Source organism: Pelophylax lessonae (genome assembly GCF_965119305.1).
Source record: "Pelophylax lessonae genome assembly, chromosome: 5".
In the NCBI taxonomy this organism is placed as follows: Eukaryota; Metazoa; Chordata; class Amphibia; order Anura; family Ranidae; genus Pelophylax; species Pelophylax lessonae.
The window spans coordinates 483,166,614-483,182,519 of NC_138772.1; the positions used below are offsets into that span (position 1 = coordinate 483,166,614).

Consider the following 15,906-nt stretch of genomic DNA (forward strand, 5'->3'; position numbering starts at 1 on the left):
ACTCTTCTGACCTTAGCATCAGCTTGTGCCTTCCATCCTATGGTACCGGTAATCCATTTCTCAGCTTCTCCTTCACATTCGGGCGCCTCTGCTGATACCACTTTCCCTTGATTTGGGGCTCATACAAGTAAACCAACAGTCAGGCTGTGCGTGGGAATGACCCCAAACACAGACATAAGATAACATTATCTAGATCCAGCCACTTATGTTCAGGTAAGGGAATAATAGAATGTCTGCAGGTTATCCCAGACTCCAATGGAATACTTATTGCAGGTCAGTAACCAAAAGGTACGGAAACCACTGGATCAGCATGAAGGTAAGTCAATTGCCAATTTCAGAAACAGCAATGGCAGTCTCCATATTCTTCACATTACATTTGTGAAATGATTGTATGCATCATCCAGTTTTTCCATGAATAAACATAAGTAAAGATAAAACTTTAGATAATTATGACAACATGATATAAACACACTGGGGTTGATTTACCAAAACTGGAGAGTGCAAAATCTGGTAGAGCTATGCATGGCAGCCAATCAGCTTCTAACTTCAGCTTGTTCAATTAAGCTTTGACAATAAAACCTGGTTTCTAGGCAGAGCTGCACCAGATTTTGCACTCCAGTTTTAGTAAATCCCTCCCACCCCCCAATATCTCTACTCAGCTGAAAAAAGGTCATACAATGAAAAACCATGCACTTTCCTGGAAAGCTGGAAAGTTTAGTTTATGTACTACTGGACACCCTGAAGAACTATAAAGCCCTTTTCAAACAGGTGATCCGATCAGTTCCGCCTGTCCGCTTTTCAGGTGGACCTGATCAGACCCTCCAGTTTCTTCTATTGAGGGGCATCTGCTAACACCCGCCACCATCCAATCTAATCCAAACCTGTCTGCCAAAAACAGACAAAAGTGGGACCTATTCTTCATCCGTTTGGCGGATCGGATGGCATCTGATGGAAAAGCACAGGCGGTCCATTCCCATTAGATTGCCCCATAGACGAGAGCGGGCTGTGTCCTGCGGGCTGTGCCATCCTCCTGCTCATTGGGGATCAGCGGAGAGATCCCCCTATAGAGCAAGCAGATTCTGCTTGACAGAAGTGCCCGTGTGAAAGGGGCCTAAGCTTTAAAACCCAGAAGCAGACTAAAATCAGGAAATTTCAACCTTTTGTTGACAATGTTTGTGCAATGTCCAGTCAACTATAAAACTGCAAAAATTAACCACTTGCCGACTGCTGCACAACTATTTACGTCGCCAGTCAGCCCCTCACAGGCAGAGCGACGTAGGGCTACATCGCTAGCCTGTAAGGGTTTTGGGAGCGAAGCGTGCGCCACCGGATGCGCGCTCCCGCTCCGTCACGGACCCCCCCTGCGTGTGTGCCCGGCGGACCCGATGTCCGCCGGGCACTCGCGATCGTCCGTGACAGCGGGAGAAAGGCAGGCGGCTAGTGTAAACAAAGCCGCCTGTCATTCTCCCTTGTGTAAGAATGGTGATCAAAATTTAGATTTTTACATTTTTTTTGGGGATTTCATATAAAAAATGTGAAAAATATTGTTATTTTTGCAAAATTGACGCTCTTTTTTGTTTATAGCGCATGATCAAAAAATCACATGTGGGAAAAAAAGGACGCCAAATTCGTTTAGGTACAGCATCGCACGACCGCGCAATTGTCAGTTAAAACCACGCAGTGCCGAATCGCAAAATAGGCCCTGGTCAGGAAGGGGGTAAAATCTTCCGGGGCTTAAGTGGTTAAGAGCTGCCCAACCTACAAAAAAAAAAAAATGATACAGTAACCATTATTAACAATGCTTCCATGTTCATACAAACCTACAAAAAACAGCAGTTCAACAAGTAAAGCCAAAAGTCCCCACTGACATGGATTATATTCCCTCTGTAAATATAAATTATGACCTTAAGTGGATGCCAACAAGTTCTAATAACCGTACGAACAGAGCCGGTCAGCTGACTGCACAGTGCCGTCAGTCCTGACCAAACCAGACAATGGAATATTCTGCTAAGCAGCAGGCTTCCGGACTATTTATTACTGGGAGGTTTGATCTGCTGATGTTTTCTAGCAGCTGCTGCATATTCTCCACATTTCCCTAAAATGACATAATTACTGTGACATACATTTGGTACAACTAGAGTCGTAATGTTTGATTTAAGACAGTATTTAGGAATCAAAACAAAATGTTCCTTTGAGTTTCTCTTTGTTTTTGACTTCGCAGTGTTCCAGGTCACTTCATTTGTCTCTTTATTCCATTTAGAAAAACACTATAGCAAACAACGCAATACCTTTCTGAGGAGCAAAGGCTTTTCACCTGCAAGCTTTAAGTATAACTAAGCCCTCATTCACGTTGAATGCAGCTTTGAAATCGTGCAATTTCAAAGCCGTATTTCAGTGTGACTTCAGGTGCGACTTGAAAGACATCAGTGCGGCTTCCTGCACAGATGTCCATTGAAGTCGCAACCGAAATTGCCAAAATTAGTGCAGGAACTACTTTTGCAAATCGGTGTGGTGCTGCAAAGTCGGCGTTGCAACGATTGGAACAGTGCCATTGCTGGCAATAGGCTGCAACTTGTCATGCGTTTGACCTGTCAAATCGCTCCAATGTGAATAAGGGCTCAAGGGAAAACTTTTTTTCCGTTTTGGATAGAGTGGAGAGAGATTAGAACACCTGTCAGTTTTTATTGCTTTCTGTACCCCCCTTAACCACTTGACCTCTGGAAGATTTACCCTCCTTCATGACCAGGGCATTTTTTGCTATAAGGCACTGCTGTATTTTAACTGACAAACGCGCAGTCTTGCGACGCTGTACCCAAAAAATGTATGTCTTTTTTTCTCACATATACTGTAGAGCTTTCTTTTGGTGGTATTTGATCACTCAGTTTTTTATTTTATGCACTATAAACAAAAAAAAGACCGACAAATTTAAAAAAATATATATTTTTTTTACTTTCTACTATAAAATATATCCAAAAAAATAAAAATTAAAAAAGGTCTTCATAAATTTAGGCCAATATATATTCTGCTACGTTTTTGGTTAAAAAAAAAAACCCAATAAGCATATATTGATTGGTTTACGCGAACGTTATAGTGTCTACAAACAATGGGCTATATTTATGGAATTATTTTTTTTTTTTATACTAGAAATGGTGGTGATCAGAGATTTATAGCGGGACTGCGACATTGCAGCTGAAAATGTAGACACTAATTGACTATCAGGACGTCCCAAAGCAGTGTCAAACATGAGGGGTGGGAACAGCAAGAATAAATTCCCAAGGCTAAACTGTAGCCAATCAGGTAACAGGAGCTCAACCAAAACAAATAGAGCCCACCTGAAAAACATTACAACCCCAAAAAGGGAACAAGCCCCCTAAACAGCAGCCTGCCAAACCTTGCGGCCAAAAAAGGCATCCGCAGATGGCAACACATCCACTTTATAAAATTTTGTGAAAGTGTGTACAACGACCAAGTAGCCGCCTTGCACATCTGAGTCACTGACGCCTGATGACGGAAGGCCCAAGAAGCACTAAGTGCCCGTGTAGAGTGTACCTTCAAAGGAAAAGGAGGAACCTGACCCTTATTCGAATAGGCCTGAGTCACCGTCTGTCTGATCCATCTAGAAATGGTCGCAGAAGAAGCGGATAGTCCTTTTCGAGGCCCATCCATAGGCACAAATAGTGAGTCTGACTTCCTAAAAGACCCCGTAGTTGCCAGGTACGAATAGCCCAAACCACATCCAGGGAATGCAACGCAATTTCCTTAGAATGTTTTATTATAGATAATATCGCAAGAATAGTCGTGATCGGCTTTCAAAAGTTGTGTACTAATAATCAGATTATCGGACGATCACTCCGTAAGTAGAATTTTTCGTCAAAATTTCTCATTGTTTGTACTAAGCATTAGGAGATTTGGAGTCAGATTCGGTGTTGCAAATACAGTAATGAAGACTGTTCCCCTTGCTGGAGACTCTGACGTGAGGAAGTAAAGCCCTGCTTCCACTAATATGACCGCCTTTGCACAGTGTAGAGCAAGATATGGTAAATAAGTAAGAAGAAGAGCTTAGCAACAAGGAGACCACAGGCAATGATGTCTAGTACTTTGGCTCCTGTATTGTCACTAGCCAATGAGGCTGCAAATCCTATTAAAGGACCACCAGGGAGATAGGAGTGGCAAAATCAATCTTAGCTTAACAGTAAAACTCAAGATATACAAACAATATCAGCTGCCTATATAGATTTGCTGATCAAATGACAATTTATCTTTAGATAAGGTAAGTTCTGGTTGTGGGTTTTTTTCAGCATATGCTCAGTTCGAACTGCTAAGGTTGAAAAGCAGTCACAACTAAGGTTTTGCTATAATAGGACAAGGCTGCTGAGCTATTACGGCTGGTTACCCCTGCAATATTTAGTACAAGAATCTTATAGGCTGCACATTCACTGCATCAAATCTGTAATGTGACAAATTCCAGAACAGTGAGCAGAGTAAAATGAGCATGTACAAGTATAGGAACTGTTCATGAACTCAAACTGATGTACAGTTAATTTTCTCCATAGAGTTACAAACACTTTCAGAGCCATGTACTCTGACTGGTCACTCCCAGTGGAAAAGTCCTGGAAGTCGCACATCTCTGCAAAAACTTGTGGAAAGGTGTATGGGGTTTTGCAGAGATGTGTGACTTCCAGGAGTTTTCCCTTTTCCATTAAATGTCTAGAGCCAAGAGAAGCTCTGTGTGATCTACATTCCAAGCGGTTCCTACACAAGAAGAACCGATGGAGCCTTGAGTGGCACCTGTCAATTTAGTTTTGGTCACTCTTAGGCCTCATTCACATGGGGCGAACTGTAGCGTAGCCCCGTGTGAGTGCCATGTTTACCTGCACGAGGATGCACAGGTGTTTCATGCATCCCCATGCAGGCAGCCCAATTTAAGTCAATAGGAATGCAGCGCTTGCATTGACACAGCTGCAGCTCCCAACTGGATATTGGTTGGGGGGGTGTGTCCCCAATCAGATAGCGTGAGTTCGAGAACATGCACAAATTACAAATTGGGAGCAGCAGCTGTGTCTGTGCAGGCGCTGCATCCCAAATGACCTGAATGGGACTGCCTGCACAGGGATGCATAAAAAACCTTGAGGTCTAAGAGTGACCAGTTGAGGCACATGGCCTGAAACATCTGTGCATCCTTGAGTGGAAAAATGATGCCATTGTACTGGTGTATAGTATGCCCCATGTGAACGAGGCCTTATAGCACATATCAAACACAAGGCCCTTTGGCCAAATCCGACCCTCCAGGCCATTTCATGGGGCCTCGTATCTCTCCTGCAGCTGTGGCACCCCCCTCCACACCTGGTTTCAGCAGTCAGCAGCAGAAAGGACAGAACTCCTCACCCACAGCACCACCATGTTTCTGCCTCCCCTGGCCTCAACATTCAGTAGACTCTAGCAGTTGACTCCAGCCTTCCTCTGGTCATCCTCCAGACTCTGCACTCTGTTTCCTAGCTATGCCCCCAGCTTCCTCTAAGCAGCTGCACAAGGTGGATGCACTGCACTGTGTTGTAGGTGAGGGTGGAGGACTCTTGACTTCCGATGTAAGGGGTGAGAATACTAAAATTCTGTGCCAGTTGAAAAGGAGAGTTGCACTCAGCTGGTATCATCCACAAGAAACTTTATAAGAGAATGCTCAGACAGCACTATGTTCTGTATGTGCAGTCTGCAATAAAGTTTCTTGCGGATCATGGAAGTGGTGTGGGACCCTCCTTTTCAGCCTTGCATAATCTGCTACAGAAGCATGGGTAGACTATGTGCCAGTCTGCAACTGCCCTTCACAGCTTAAAGCGGAGTTCCGGCCTCAAATACCTTTTTTAACTAAAAATACCCCAATAATACTAATCCATCGCCCTTTACAGAACCGCTATTCTCATACTTACAAGTTGTACAGTATTGGATTTTTGTCAAAATCTTACTTTTAAAAACGCTTTTTGGGCGCGGCCATCTTGGATGTGGGCATCTGAAGCCGCAGTGTAATCTGCTGTGTCCTTCTTCCTGATTCCAGGGAGTGTTCTGGGAGTTCTTCCTGATTCCAGCCTCCTGGGAGTGATGACAAACAGCTCCCAGGATGCAATGCAAAGGCGGAAGTGATGTCGGTGGCCCCAGCCACAGAGGGGGGAGAAGGAGGAAGTACAATCAAAAATGCCCTGAAAATAAGGTAAGGGACCCCCCAAAAAAAAATTGAAAATGCCCGATTGTTGATCAGCATAGCGAGCACTCCAGGAATCACTAAAGTTGCAAAATAGGCCGGAACTCCACTTTAATTCCTAAATTACTACTAAAATCAGTAATAATTGAATGAAAAGGCAATTATATAATTTAATAAAGACAAGATATATTTACATAGTCTTACAGATACAAGCAGCCCTTTGACGGCAACCATAATGCTGATGCAGCCTGCAATGAAGTTGAGTATGACACCCCTTCTTTAGAGAGTGATCTACCAGTCTACAGTCACCTAAAACGTGAAGCTGCTGCTACAGTAGCTTGAGCCAATTCATTTTAAACCCTCTTGCCCAAAGGCAGTCATCCTCCAACAGGCAGCATAACAAACTCGCAAAACTTGCTGCAGGCATGCAACATAAGTAATTAGGCAGGGAATTAAAGACATACCACAAGGGTGCTAGGTCTCCTAATAAATATTTATATTGCCAGTGGTCTACACAAAGCTCAGCGGAGTGGAAAAAGTGATGCTTTGCAATTAAAGTTGAATAAACTAAATCTGCAATTAGAGTTTTTGCTGTACCCGGGCCAAGGTTTGGCGATTCTTTATTAATCACATACAGCAAGAACATCTCCACATGCTTCGTAACCAGTAGCCTCCATGTTCCACATTCCTCTAGAAGACTGCAGCCCTGAGTGGCAACCTTAGCTTAAGGTCACAACTCCCGTGTTTCTCATCTCAGTCAGCCATGTTTCTAATTTATTTCCTCTGCTCATTAGAACACTTAAATATTCTGTCTCGCTTAACAGATGGTTCTTTCAAGTTTTGTTACCATTCCAAAATCTTTAGAGGACTTCAAATTTGTGTACTTAAAACAGGAAGCTTACTGAACAAAAAAAAAAGAAAGAAATCTTAAAGATGTGCACATTCGAGTCTAATGCCAAACAATCTGGAAACCATGGCCGCTTGGAAATAGTTCCATCAAAGTGACAGAAATCATTACACTGGTGTTGCTGCAATAAACAGATTTCCATTCCACATGGTACTGCTTGTGCTGAGCAGGCTGATAGAACGTAGTAAACCTTTGCTATTTCTTCTACCTCTGCTGCAGCTATAACTAACTGATTCAATCATTCCAGGGATGGAAATCCCTCAGGTGTATGAGAATCCTTACAATTTAATTTGATTGTAATACTGATGGCTTTAAATTATGGAATTGGATAAGCATTTTAATAATAAATGTACAAAGAAAAGGCACACATAAAAAATATCAGATCCATAACAAATCGGCAGTAATAATGTTACAGAAAATAATCAGCTTCAAGAAATTTCAAACTTAAACTTAAAACATCTTCTAGATTGTAAGCTCTAACGAGCAGGGCCCTCTAAATCCTCCTGTATTGAATTGTATTGTAACTGTATTGTCTTCCCTCACATTGTAAAGGGCTGCGCAAACTGTTGGCGCTATATAAATCCTGTATACTAATAATAATTTGTTACCCCAAAACTTCATATTCCTAATATGTGCTACCATGTACTTGTATGAGAAAGTATCCTGTTCTCTTTGTATTGCTTCCTTTGTGTGAAATCCCTGGTGTTCCTGGCAGACCCTTTGCTTTCCTATTAAAAACTGACCAATCTAAGCAGGAGAGCACACAATGGGCAGTTCTCCAGCTATGCTGGTAAAGCCTCGTACACACGCACCGATTGTTGGCCGACCGATCGGCCGTCTTTTTTCCAGTGTTGTTGTGTTGGTTGAAATGTGCTCTAGACTGCACATGAATTTTGTCGGCCAACAACAACCAACTTCAGAAGTGATGTCATGTGCTGGTTTACTTTTCGTGTGTTTTTTCTTCTCTGAGCATGCCCAGTCTTGATCATCACATTTTTGTCGGCCAAAATCTGTACTGACTGAGGAACAATCGGCCGTTCTGCTGACGGCCAACAAAAATTTTATAGCATGCACACCAGATTTTGTTCGGCCGAAAAGTCGAAGTCGGTTGTCGGAAGCATCATACTAACAAGCCGACAATCGGCCGATCGGACGTTGGCCGAAAATTTACGGCCAACATTCGGTGCGTGTGTATGGGGCTTAACTCAGTCTGCTCTCCTCCAATGATCTGACTTGTCTCGACGCCCATTTACTGGGAAGCATTTACTGGGAAGCTCAGTGTACTGCTGCTTCTCCTCCATCCAGCACTTATGCAGGAGAGAACAGAAAGAATATGATCATTTATAATAAAGGGGAAATCGGTATTTATGATGTTTTTTAAAAAAATCTATACAAAAATGTTTGCTTTTCATTTCAATTTTACACTGAATGGGTTGTTTTTCAAGGTGATCATTTACAATCACTTTAAATTAAGCAGAAATTCCCTTCAAGGAGACACAGGCACTTTGCCCAGTAACGGCAGCGTGAACATTTCTGCACACAGTCATCCACCCCTCAACCCATGGCCGTGCCCATTTCAAAAAGTGACAGCTAGTATGGGGAACTTCTCCCCATACTGCTTTCACAGGGAGAGAGGGGATTGGGCAGTGCCTGCAGCATTAGGAACATGTTACACCCTAAAAATGGGTGGAACCTGGAAAATGTTCCCAAAGGTGAACTTATCCTTTAGGGAGGATTTCAAATGATGAAAAACGATAGGAACAGATCTGGATTTTGCCAAGCAGTGCTGGAAGGAATACCTTGACTTTTACATTTAACGTTTCAATACACTATCAGTCACTGACCTAGAACAACATACAGTGCCTTGCGAAAGTATTCGGCTCCCTTAAACTATTTGACCTTTTGCCACATTTCAGGCTTCAAACATAAAGATATAAAACTGTAATTTTTTGTGAAGAATCAACAACAAGTGGGACACAATCATGAAGTGGAACGAAATTTATTGGATATTTCAAACTTTTTTAACAAATAAAAAACTGAAAAATTGGGTGTGCAAAATTATTCAGCCCCCTTAAGTTAATACTTTGTAGCGCCACCTTTTGCTGCGATTACAGCTGTAAGTCGCTTGGGGTATGTCTCTATCAGTTTTACATAGTGCTCCTCGAGATGTTTAAAGCTTGGGAAATCTTTTTGTAACCAAATCCGGCTTTAAACTTCTCCACAACAGTATCTCGGACCTGCCTGTTGTGTTCCTTGTTCTTCATGATGCTATCTGCGATTTAAACGGACCTCTGAGACTATCACAGTGCAGGTGCATTTATACGGAGACTTGATTACACACAGGTGGATTCTATTTATCATCATTAGTCATTTAGGTCAACATTGGATCATTCAGAGATCCTCACTGAACTTCTGGAGAGAGTTTGCTGCACTGAAAGTAAAGGGGCTGAATAATTTTGCACGCCCAATTTTTCAGTTTTATATTTGTTAACAAAGTTTGAAATATCCAATACATTTCGTTTCACTTCACGATTGTGTCCCACTTGTTGTTGATTCTTACAAAAAAAAAAATGACAGTTTTATATCTTTATGTTTGAAGCCTGAAATGTGGCAAAAGGTCGCAAAGTTCAAGGGGGCTGAACACTTTCGCAAGGCACTGTATCAAGACCCATGACTCTGCTGGCTGCATGCTTGTTCCAGGTCACTAACTCAGAACATAATAAAGCCAGAAGCAGTCAGGCAACTTGTCGCTGGCCTTGCAGCTTCCGCATGCATTTGCAAATATGTGTTAACTAAACTCCTGCTTTTAACTTATTTGTTAGACAGGTTTGTTTTGGTTTGTTAGCAGACTGGTGGGTAAGTATTTCAAACTAGGGATCGGCTGTTTTTCACACACCCTCATTTATCCCATCTTGTTTTTCAATTGACAGGGATGGAGACACTGTGCAGTGCTCGCCAGTTCTCATATAAAGTCCCAAATTGCCCATTTCTTGTATCTTACTAGGGATGGAGACGCTTGCTTTACAGGCGGGTGTCTCACTCAAAGTCCCCATTTGCCTTTGGCATCTTTACTAAAGGGATGTGGGTGTGTGTCTCCCAGCTGATCACATTTAGTTTGCACCCCATGGCTTTTTTGTGCAGCCATGCGTTTTTCGTTGCCAGTCGTGGATTGGAGCAGGTGGGGGAGGATTGGGCGTTCTCCAATCCCATCTGTTTCCAATCCACCTATTAGCAAGCATGTACTTCCCTTTGTGAAGACACTTATACACTCAGGTTGAGCAGTGTTATTTAGTGTTAGGTTCTGCAAGAACGCAGGATGCCTTGTCGCTGGCCTTGCAGCTTCCGCATGCATTTGCAAATATGTGTTAACTAAACTCCTGCTTTTAACTTATTTGTTAGACAGGTTTATTTTGGTTTGTTAGCAGACTGGTGGGTAAGTATTTCAAACTAGGGATCGGCTGTTTTTCACACACCCTCATTTATCCCATCTTGTTTTGCAGTCAGGCAACTAGCATTTTCAGAGGAGGTCACCAATGGCAGCCTACATAACCCTGGAATTTAAAATAGTTTCAGGCTGAGATCAGGAGGCAAGGAGTGTAATGCAAACAGAAACTCAAGAAATAAATTGACAAGAAATAAAACAACAGCATACATGTAAGAAAGAAAAAGACGAACCAACAATTAATTTAAAGAAAATATTACAATAACTTAATAAAAATCCTGTAGTTTTTGATTACAAGTAGTTTTGAGATAAGACAGTAGATTGTTATCCGGAAACGTCAATGTCATTTTGTAATTCTCTCAGTTATGTACAATTCTCATAAATGTTTCACAGTCAGTATGGCACGAGTTTAAAATATTCATACATTTTAAAAAAGTTGACAATTTAAAGTGCAAACTGTCTTTCTCATCAACAAAATGATCTGCACTTACAGATGTTCTTACTGGGGATGCTAGAAATCTACCCGCAGTCTACGGTTTTATGAAAGTATCACCAAGTATCAGCTGCTTTACATATGCAAGAGCTAGAAGACGGCCTGGGTGATAATATGCATGACTGAGCATTTATAAAAGGATGGTGTTTTGTATAAAAGTACATTCCATTTAAACAAACTACACGTTAGAAAAGAGAGAGAAAGTGCCAAAAGGCCTAACTCCAGCCAAAATGTTCTCTCTTTTTAGTTTTGGAAATAGCTGGGAACAGATAATATTTCTGTCAAGCTTTTATTTTTGACTAAGTCCCCATTGAAGAAGTTTCCCATCACTTAATGTTCTGGACAGCAATAAAAACTGACCGAGGCTCTAACTCTTTCCTACTCTATCCAGAACAAAATATAAGGTTTTAGCTAGAGTGGAGCTTTAAGTGCAGTAATCCACACAGACCAATCAGAATCCATATCAGAGTACAGGAGGGATTATATAATTGGCTGCCCTGGGCTACTGCACTTATAAATAGGCACTTAAAGTGGAACCACATCCAAAAGGGGAAGTTGCGCTTGTCTGTCTCCTCCCCACTCTCTAAGTTTTGGCACTGTTTTTTTTTTTTGGGGGGGGGAGCGAGTACCTAGTTTTGACAGGTACCCCCTCCTACTTCCGGTCAACCACCTCCCCCACCCTTTCCTCGCAGCCTTCTGGGACACATTACAGGTCCCAGAAAGCTGTGAGACCATTCCCAAGTGCAGCGCAGCTCGATCAGTGAGAAGCTGGCTGTGGAGCCACAAGACGTCACAGCCGGCTTCACAAAGTATACAGTGGTGATCGAAAGTTTGGGCACCTCAGATAAACATTTGTATTAATGTGCATAAAGAAGCCAAGGAAAGATGGAAAAATCTCCAAAAGGCATCAAATTACAGATTAGACATTCTTATAATATGTTAACAAAAGTAAGATTTTATTTCCAACATTTACACTTTCAAAATAACAGAATATCTTGTACTGCCCCCCTTGGCAAGTATCACAGCTTGTAAACGCTTTTTGTAGCCAGCCAAGAGTCTTTCAATTCTTGTTTGAGGTATCTTTGCCCATTCTTCCTTACAAAAGTCTTCCAGTTCTTTGAGATTTCTGGGCTGTCTGTCACGCACTGCTCTTTTAAGGTCTATCCATAGATTTTCAATTATGTTGAGGTCAGGAGATTGTGAAGGCCATGGCAAAAAACTTCAGTTTATGCCTCTTGATGTAATCCCCCATGGATTTCGAGGTGTGTTTAGGATCCATTTGTACAAGCCATCCTCTCTTTAACTTCAGCTTTTTCACAGATGGCATCAAGTTACCATCCAAAATTTGCTGAAATTTTATTGAATCCATTTCTCCTTCTACTTGTGAGATGTTCCCTGTGCCACTGGCTGCAATACAACCCCAAAGCACGATTGATCCACCCCCATGCTTAACAGTTGGACAGAGGTTCTTTTCATTAAATTCTATGCCCCTTCTTCACCAAACGTACCTTTGCTCATTCCGGCCAAAAAGTTCAATTTTAACCTCATCGGTCCACAGAACTTGTTTCCAAAATGCATCAGGCTTGTCTATATGTTCATTTGCAAAGTTCGAACGCTGATTTTTGTGGTGAGGACGTAGAAGAGGTTTTCTTCTGATGACTCTTCCATGAAGACCATATTTGTACAAGTATCTCTTTATAGTGGAATAGTGTACCACAGCTCCAGTGTCTGCCAGATCTTTCTGGAGGGATCGTGCAGTCAAACGTGGGTTTTGAATTGTTTTTCTCACAATCCTGCAAGCTGTTCTGTCTGATATTTTTCTTGGTCTTCCAGATCTTCCTTTAACTTCCACTGTTCCTGATGACTGCCATTTCTTAATTACATTCCGAACAGAGGATATTGACATCTGAAAACGCTTTGCTATCTTCTTATAGCCTTCTCCAGCTTTGTGAGCGTCAACTATTTTCAGTTTTCTAGACAACAGCTTAGAAGATCCCATGGTGCTGATTGTTGGGGCAAGGTCAGATGAGTCTGGGCATTTAAAACCTTTGAGATTGACATCACCTGGTCTTCCCAGACGATGATTGAGAACAATCCATGACACTGGCAGGTCTCAGCCTTGCAAAGGGGGCAGTGCACGCTATAAATTCTGCAGGGTGCCCAAACTTTTGCCATTTTTTTGTTTTCTGTTATTTTAAAAGTGTAAATGATGGAAATAAAATCTAACTTTTGTTGACATATTATAAGAATGTCTAATCTGTAATTTGATGCCTTTTGGAGATTTTTCCATCATTCCTTGGCTTCTTTATGCACATTAATACAAATTTTTACCTGGGGTGCCCAAACATTCGATCACCACTGTACATGCTGGCGCCTGCACCCCAAGCCGGCAAAAGAGCCGGCTCGGATAAGGACAGCTCTGGGTCTCTGGAAAGGTAAATATCCTTTTATTAAAACTCAAAGACAAAAAGTCAAACGACATTATTTGTAGCTGCTGACTTTTTTTTAAAGAACTGCTTTAAGGATAAGAATTTCCTATGGGTGCACCCTGTATTAAATTAGTAGTAAAGTCAAAAATTTGACTACGTCCTACAGGTAAGGCTATAAAAATTCTTACCTGTTGGTGCCTTTAAAACAGCTTCAACTTAGTAGATAATACCAGCTTAAGCCAATTACATAATTGGCACATGCACAGTGCTCTCTGAATGCACAGAATATTGACTGTGCCATAGAAGCAGAGAGTACCATGCCAATAAAAAGGCTACCGTGCGCATGCACGAAACTAATGTCATTGTGGCCCAGCCACTCAAATGGCCAGAGAGCACAAAACCAGAAGAAAACCGGAGCAATGATGAAAGACCCAAGAATCGTGCCACTGGAATGCTCCGTTTGTAAGGTAAGTCTGCCATAATGAACTAGTATGCAGTGCATGCTAGCACATTGTGGTTTTAACAAGCGGGGGGTGGGGCTAGTGTATCTTTTTTTTTTTTTTTTTTTTTTAAGTTTACTACCACTATAAACAATTCCAAATAAAAATAAACAGCCCTTAAAGTGTTACTAAACCCACAACAGTAATAGTCTGTATATGCAGTAAAGCATGCTTGTCATATTCACTGTGGAACCTAAAGGGTTAATCCTTTGCATTGTGTATAAAGGCTGTTTGATCCTGTCTCTCCGATCCTCCTCTTCTTTCACTGTCTCCATAAAATAACCTGATATTTACAGAGTCAGGGGATGGGCTGCACATGCTCAGTTTGGTGTGTATTGCTAGAGAGATTTCTTGGGAGAGAGCATGTGATCAGCTCAGGACCAATCAGCACTGTCCAGACAGAAGATCAGGGGAGAATGAAAACTCCTGCTAAAAGCTTTACTTGGAACTGATACAAGTCACAAGGCTGCTATATACTGCTGATGAGAAAAGGTATTTCGCTGAGAAAAGTTATTTATCTGTTTATATTTACTAAAATAGTTTTATTTCCATGTTCTGTGTACTGTGGGAGACCAGATATAGTGAATGCAGGTTCTGGGTTTAGTAACATTTTAGGGCTTCACGCCAGTGAAGGAGTAGAAGCAGACTGATGAGGTTATCCCTGTCCTCTCTCCTCCAGTTAGAATGATCATTTTTCTGCAGAAGTACATGCATCTGATTGGTTACTAATACCTCTCCCAATCTGCATGCTGCTGTACAGGGAGTTAGAAGAACCTGATAAGTCAAATGCAACATTAGTTTGATTTTCAAAAATATATTTAATGATTATGTAAAATACATTTCTACAGCTTAACTTTTTTGTTTCCTATAACAAATGCCTTTCTATACTGTTGGCAAAAATCTCCCCTTTCAAACACAGTCCCTTGCCCTGCATACTTGAACTCACCTGGTAGCTATTATTACCTGAACAATCCATGGGAGGACAAATGCCCTTTAGAGCTACAAGCAACCCACTGCAATGCGCAGAGCAAAAAACCCCAAGGCTTTTCAATAACACATCTTTAAAGAAAAAAATGAATCCATCTCCTAGAAAAAGGAATTCAAGAACGAATAATGAAAATATTGCAAATACTTACAAAGTCAAAGTCACCATCTGGAGGAACTTTCCAGTTGTCAGGGAACACATTCTTGGATATATGGAACTGGTCATGGACATTTTGGTTGTGGTTTTCATGGGGCTTATTTTTGGAATCTTGTTTATCAAAGTAATCCATAAATGATGGTCGTGCCACTTGAGGAGAAGTTGCATTTCCTTGAAAAAAAAAAAAAAAAAGATTACATGTATATCAGTGCCACAAGACAGACATTATTTACGGTAAAAACACAAAATTTTAAGATTATTTCTACTTTAATGAACCAAAGGTTTAGAGTAATTTCAGCAACAAATGAAAGGATTCAGTGATATTTTGCTCAGTATGCTTACAAAGAGTTAGTGGTAGTCCCCTATAGAATAAGCACACGCTACTCTAAGGCTGGCCATACACTATACAATTTTCTTATTCAATTTCCTTTAGATTTACCTTAAACTATGTAGTACAAGGGCCTGCCTGATTGCATACAAATTGAAAGTTTGTAGGTTTGACCCTATATTACATGGTTTTGGTAAATCTAAAGGAAAGTTGAACAAGAAAATTGTATAGTGTATGGCCAGCCTAAGGAGGGTCAATAGGAAGCCAATGGGGGTATAACACCTGAAGCCTGTGCAGTGTAATTTCCTCTCTCTCTTTTGCTACTGCCTGCATCTCCGATGAGTTTCACATTTTCAAAGCATTTTTTTATCATTACTGGAGGCTGAGAGAAACTTCTTGTATTGCCATTTTTTAAATTACATTTTCGGTGAGAGGCAACAAAGTGTTCCAGCATCACCAGATTACCAACAAAA

General features: G+C 41.4%; 1 protein-coding gene across 1 annotated transcript in view; it reads right to left on the bottom strand.

Annotated features, from left to right (window-relative positions):
* STK3 (serine/threonine kinase 3) overlaps nt 1-15,906 on the bottom strand; it is a 450,433-nt gene that overhangs the window by 87,336 nt on the left and 347,191 nt on the right. Inside the window, exon 10 of the mRNA XM_082257854.1 lies at nt 15,101-15,276. Coding sequence (XP_082113980.1) covers nt 15,101-15,276 — 176 coding nt within the window. The remainder of the gene's footprint in view (nt 1-15,100; nt 15,277-15,906) is intronic.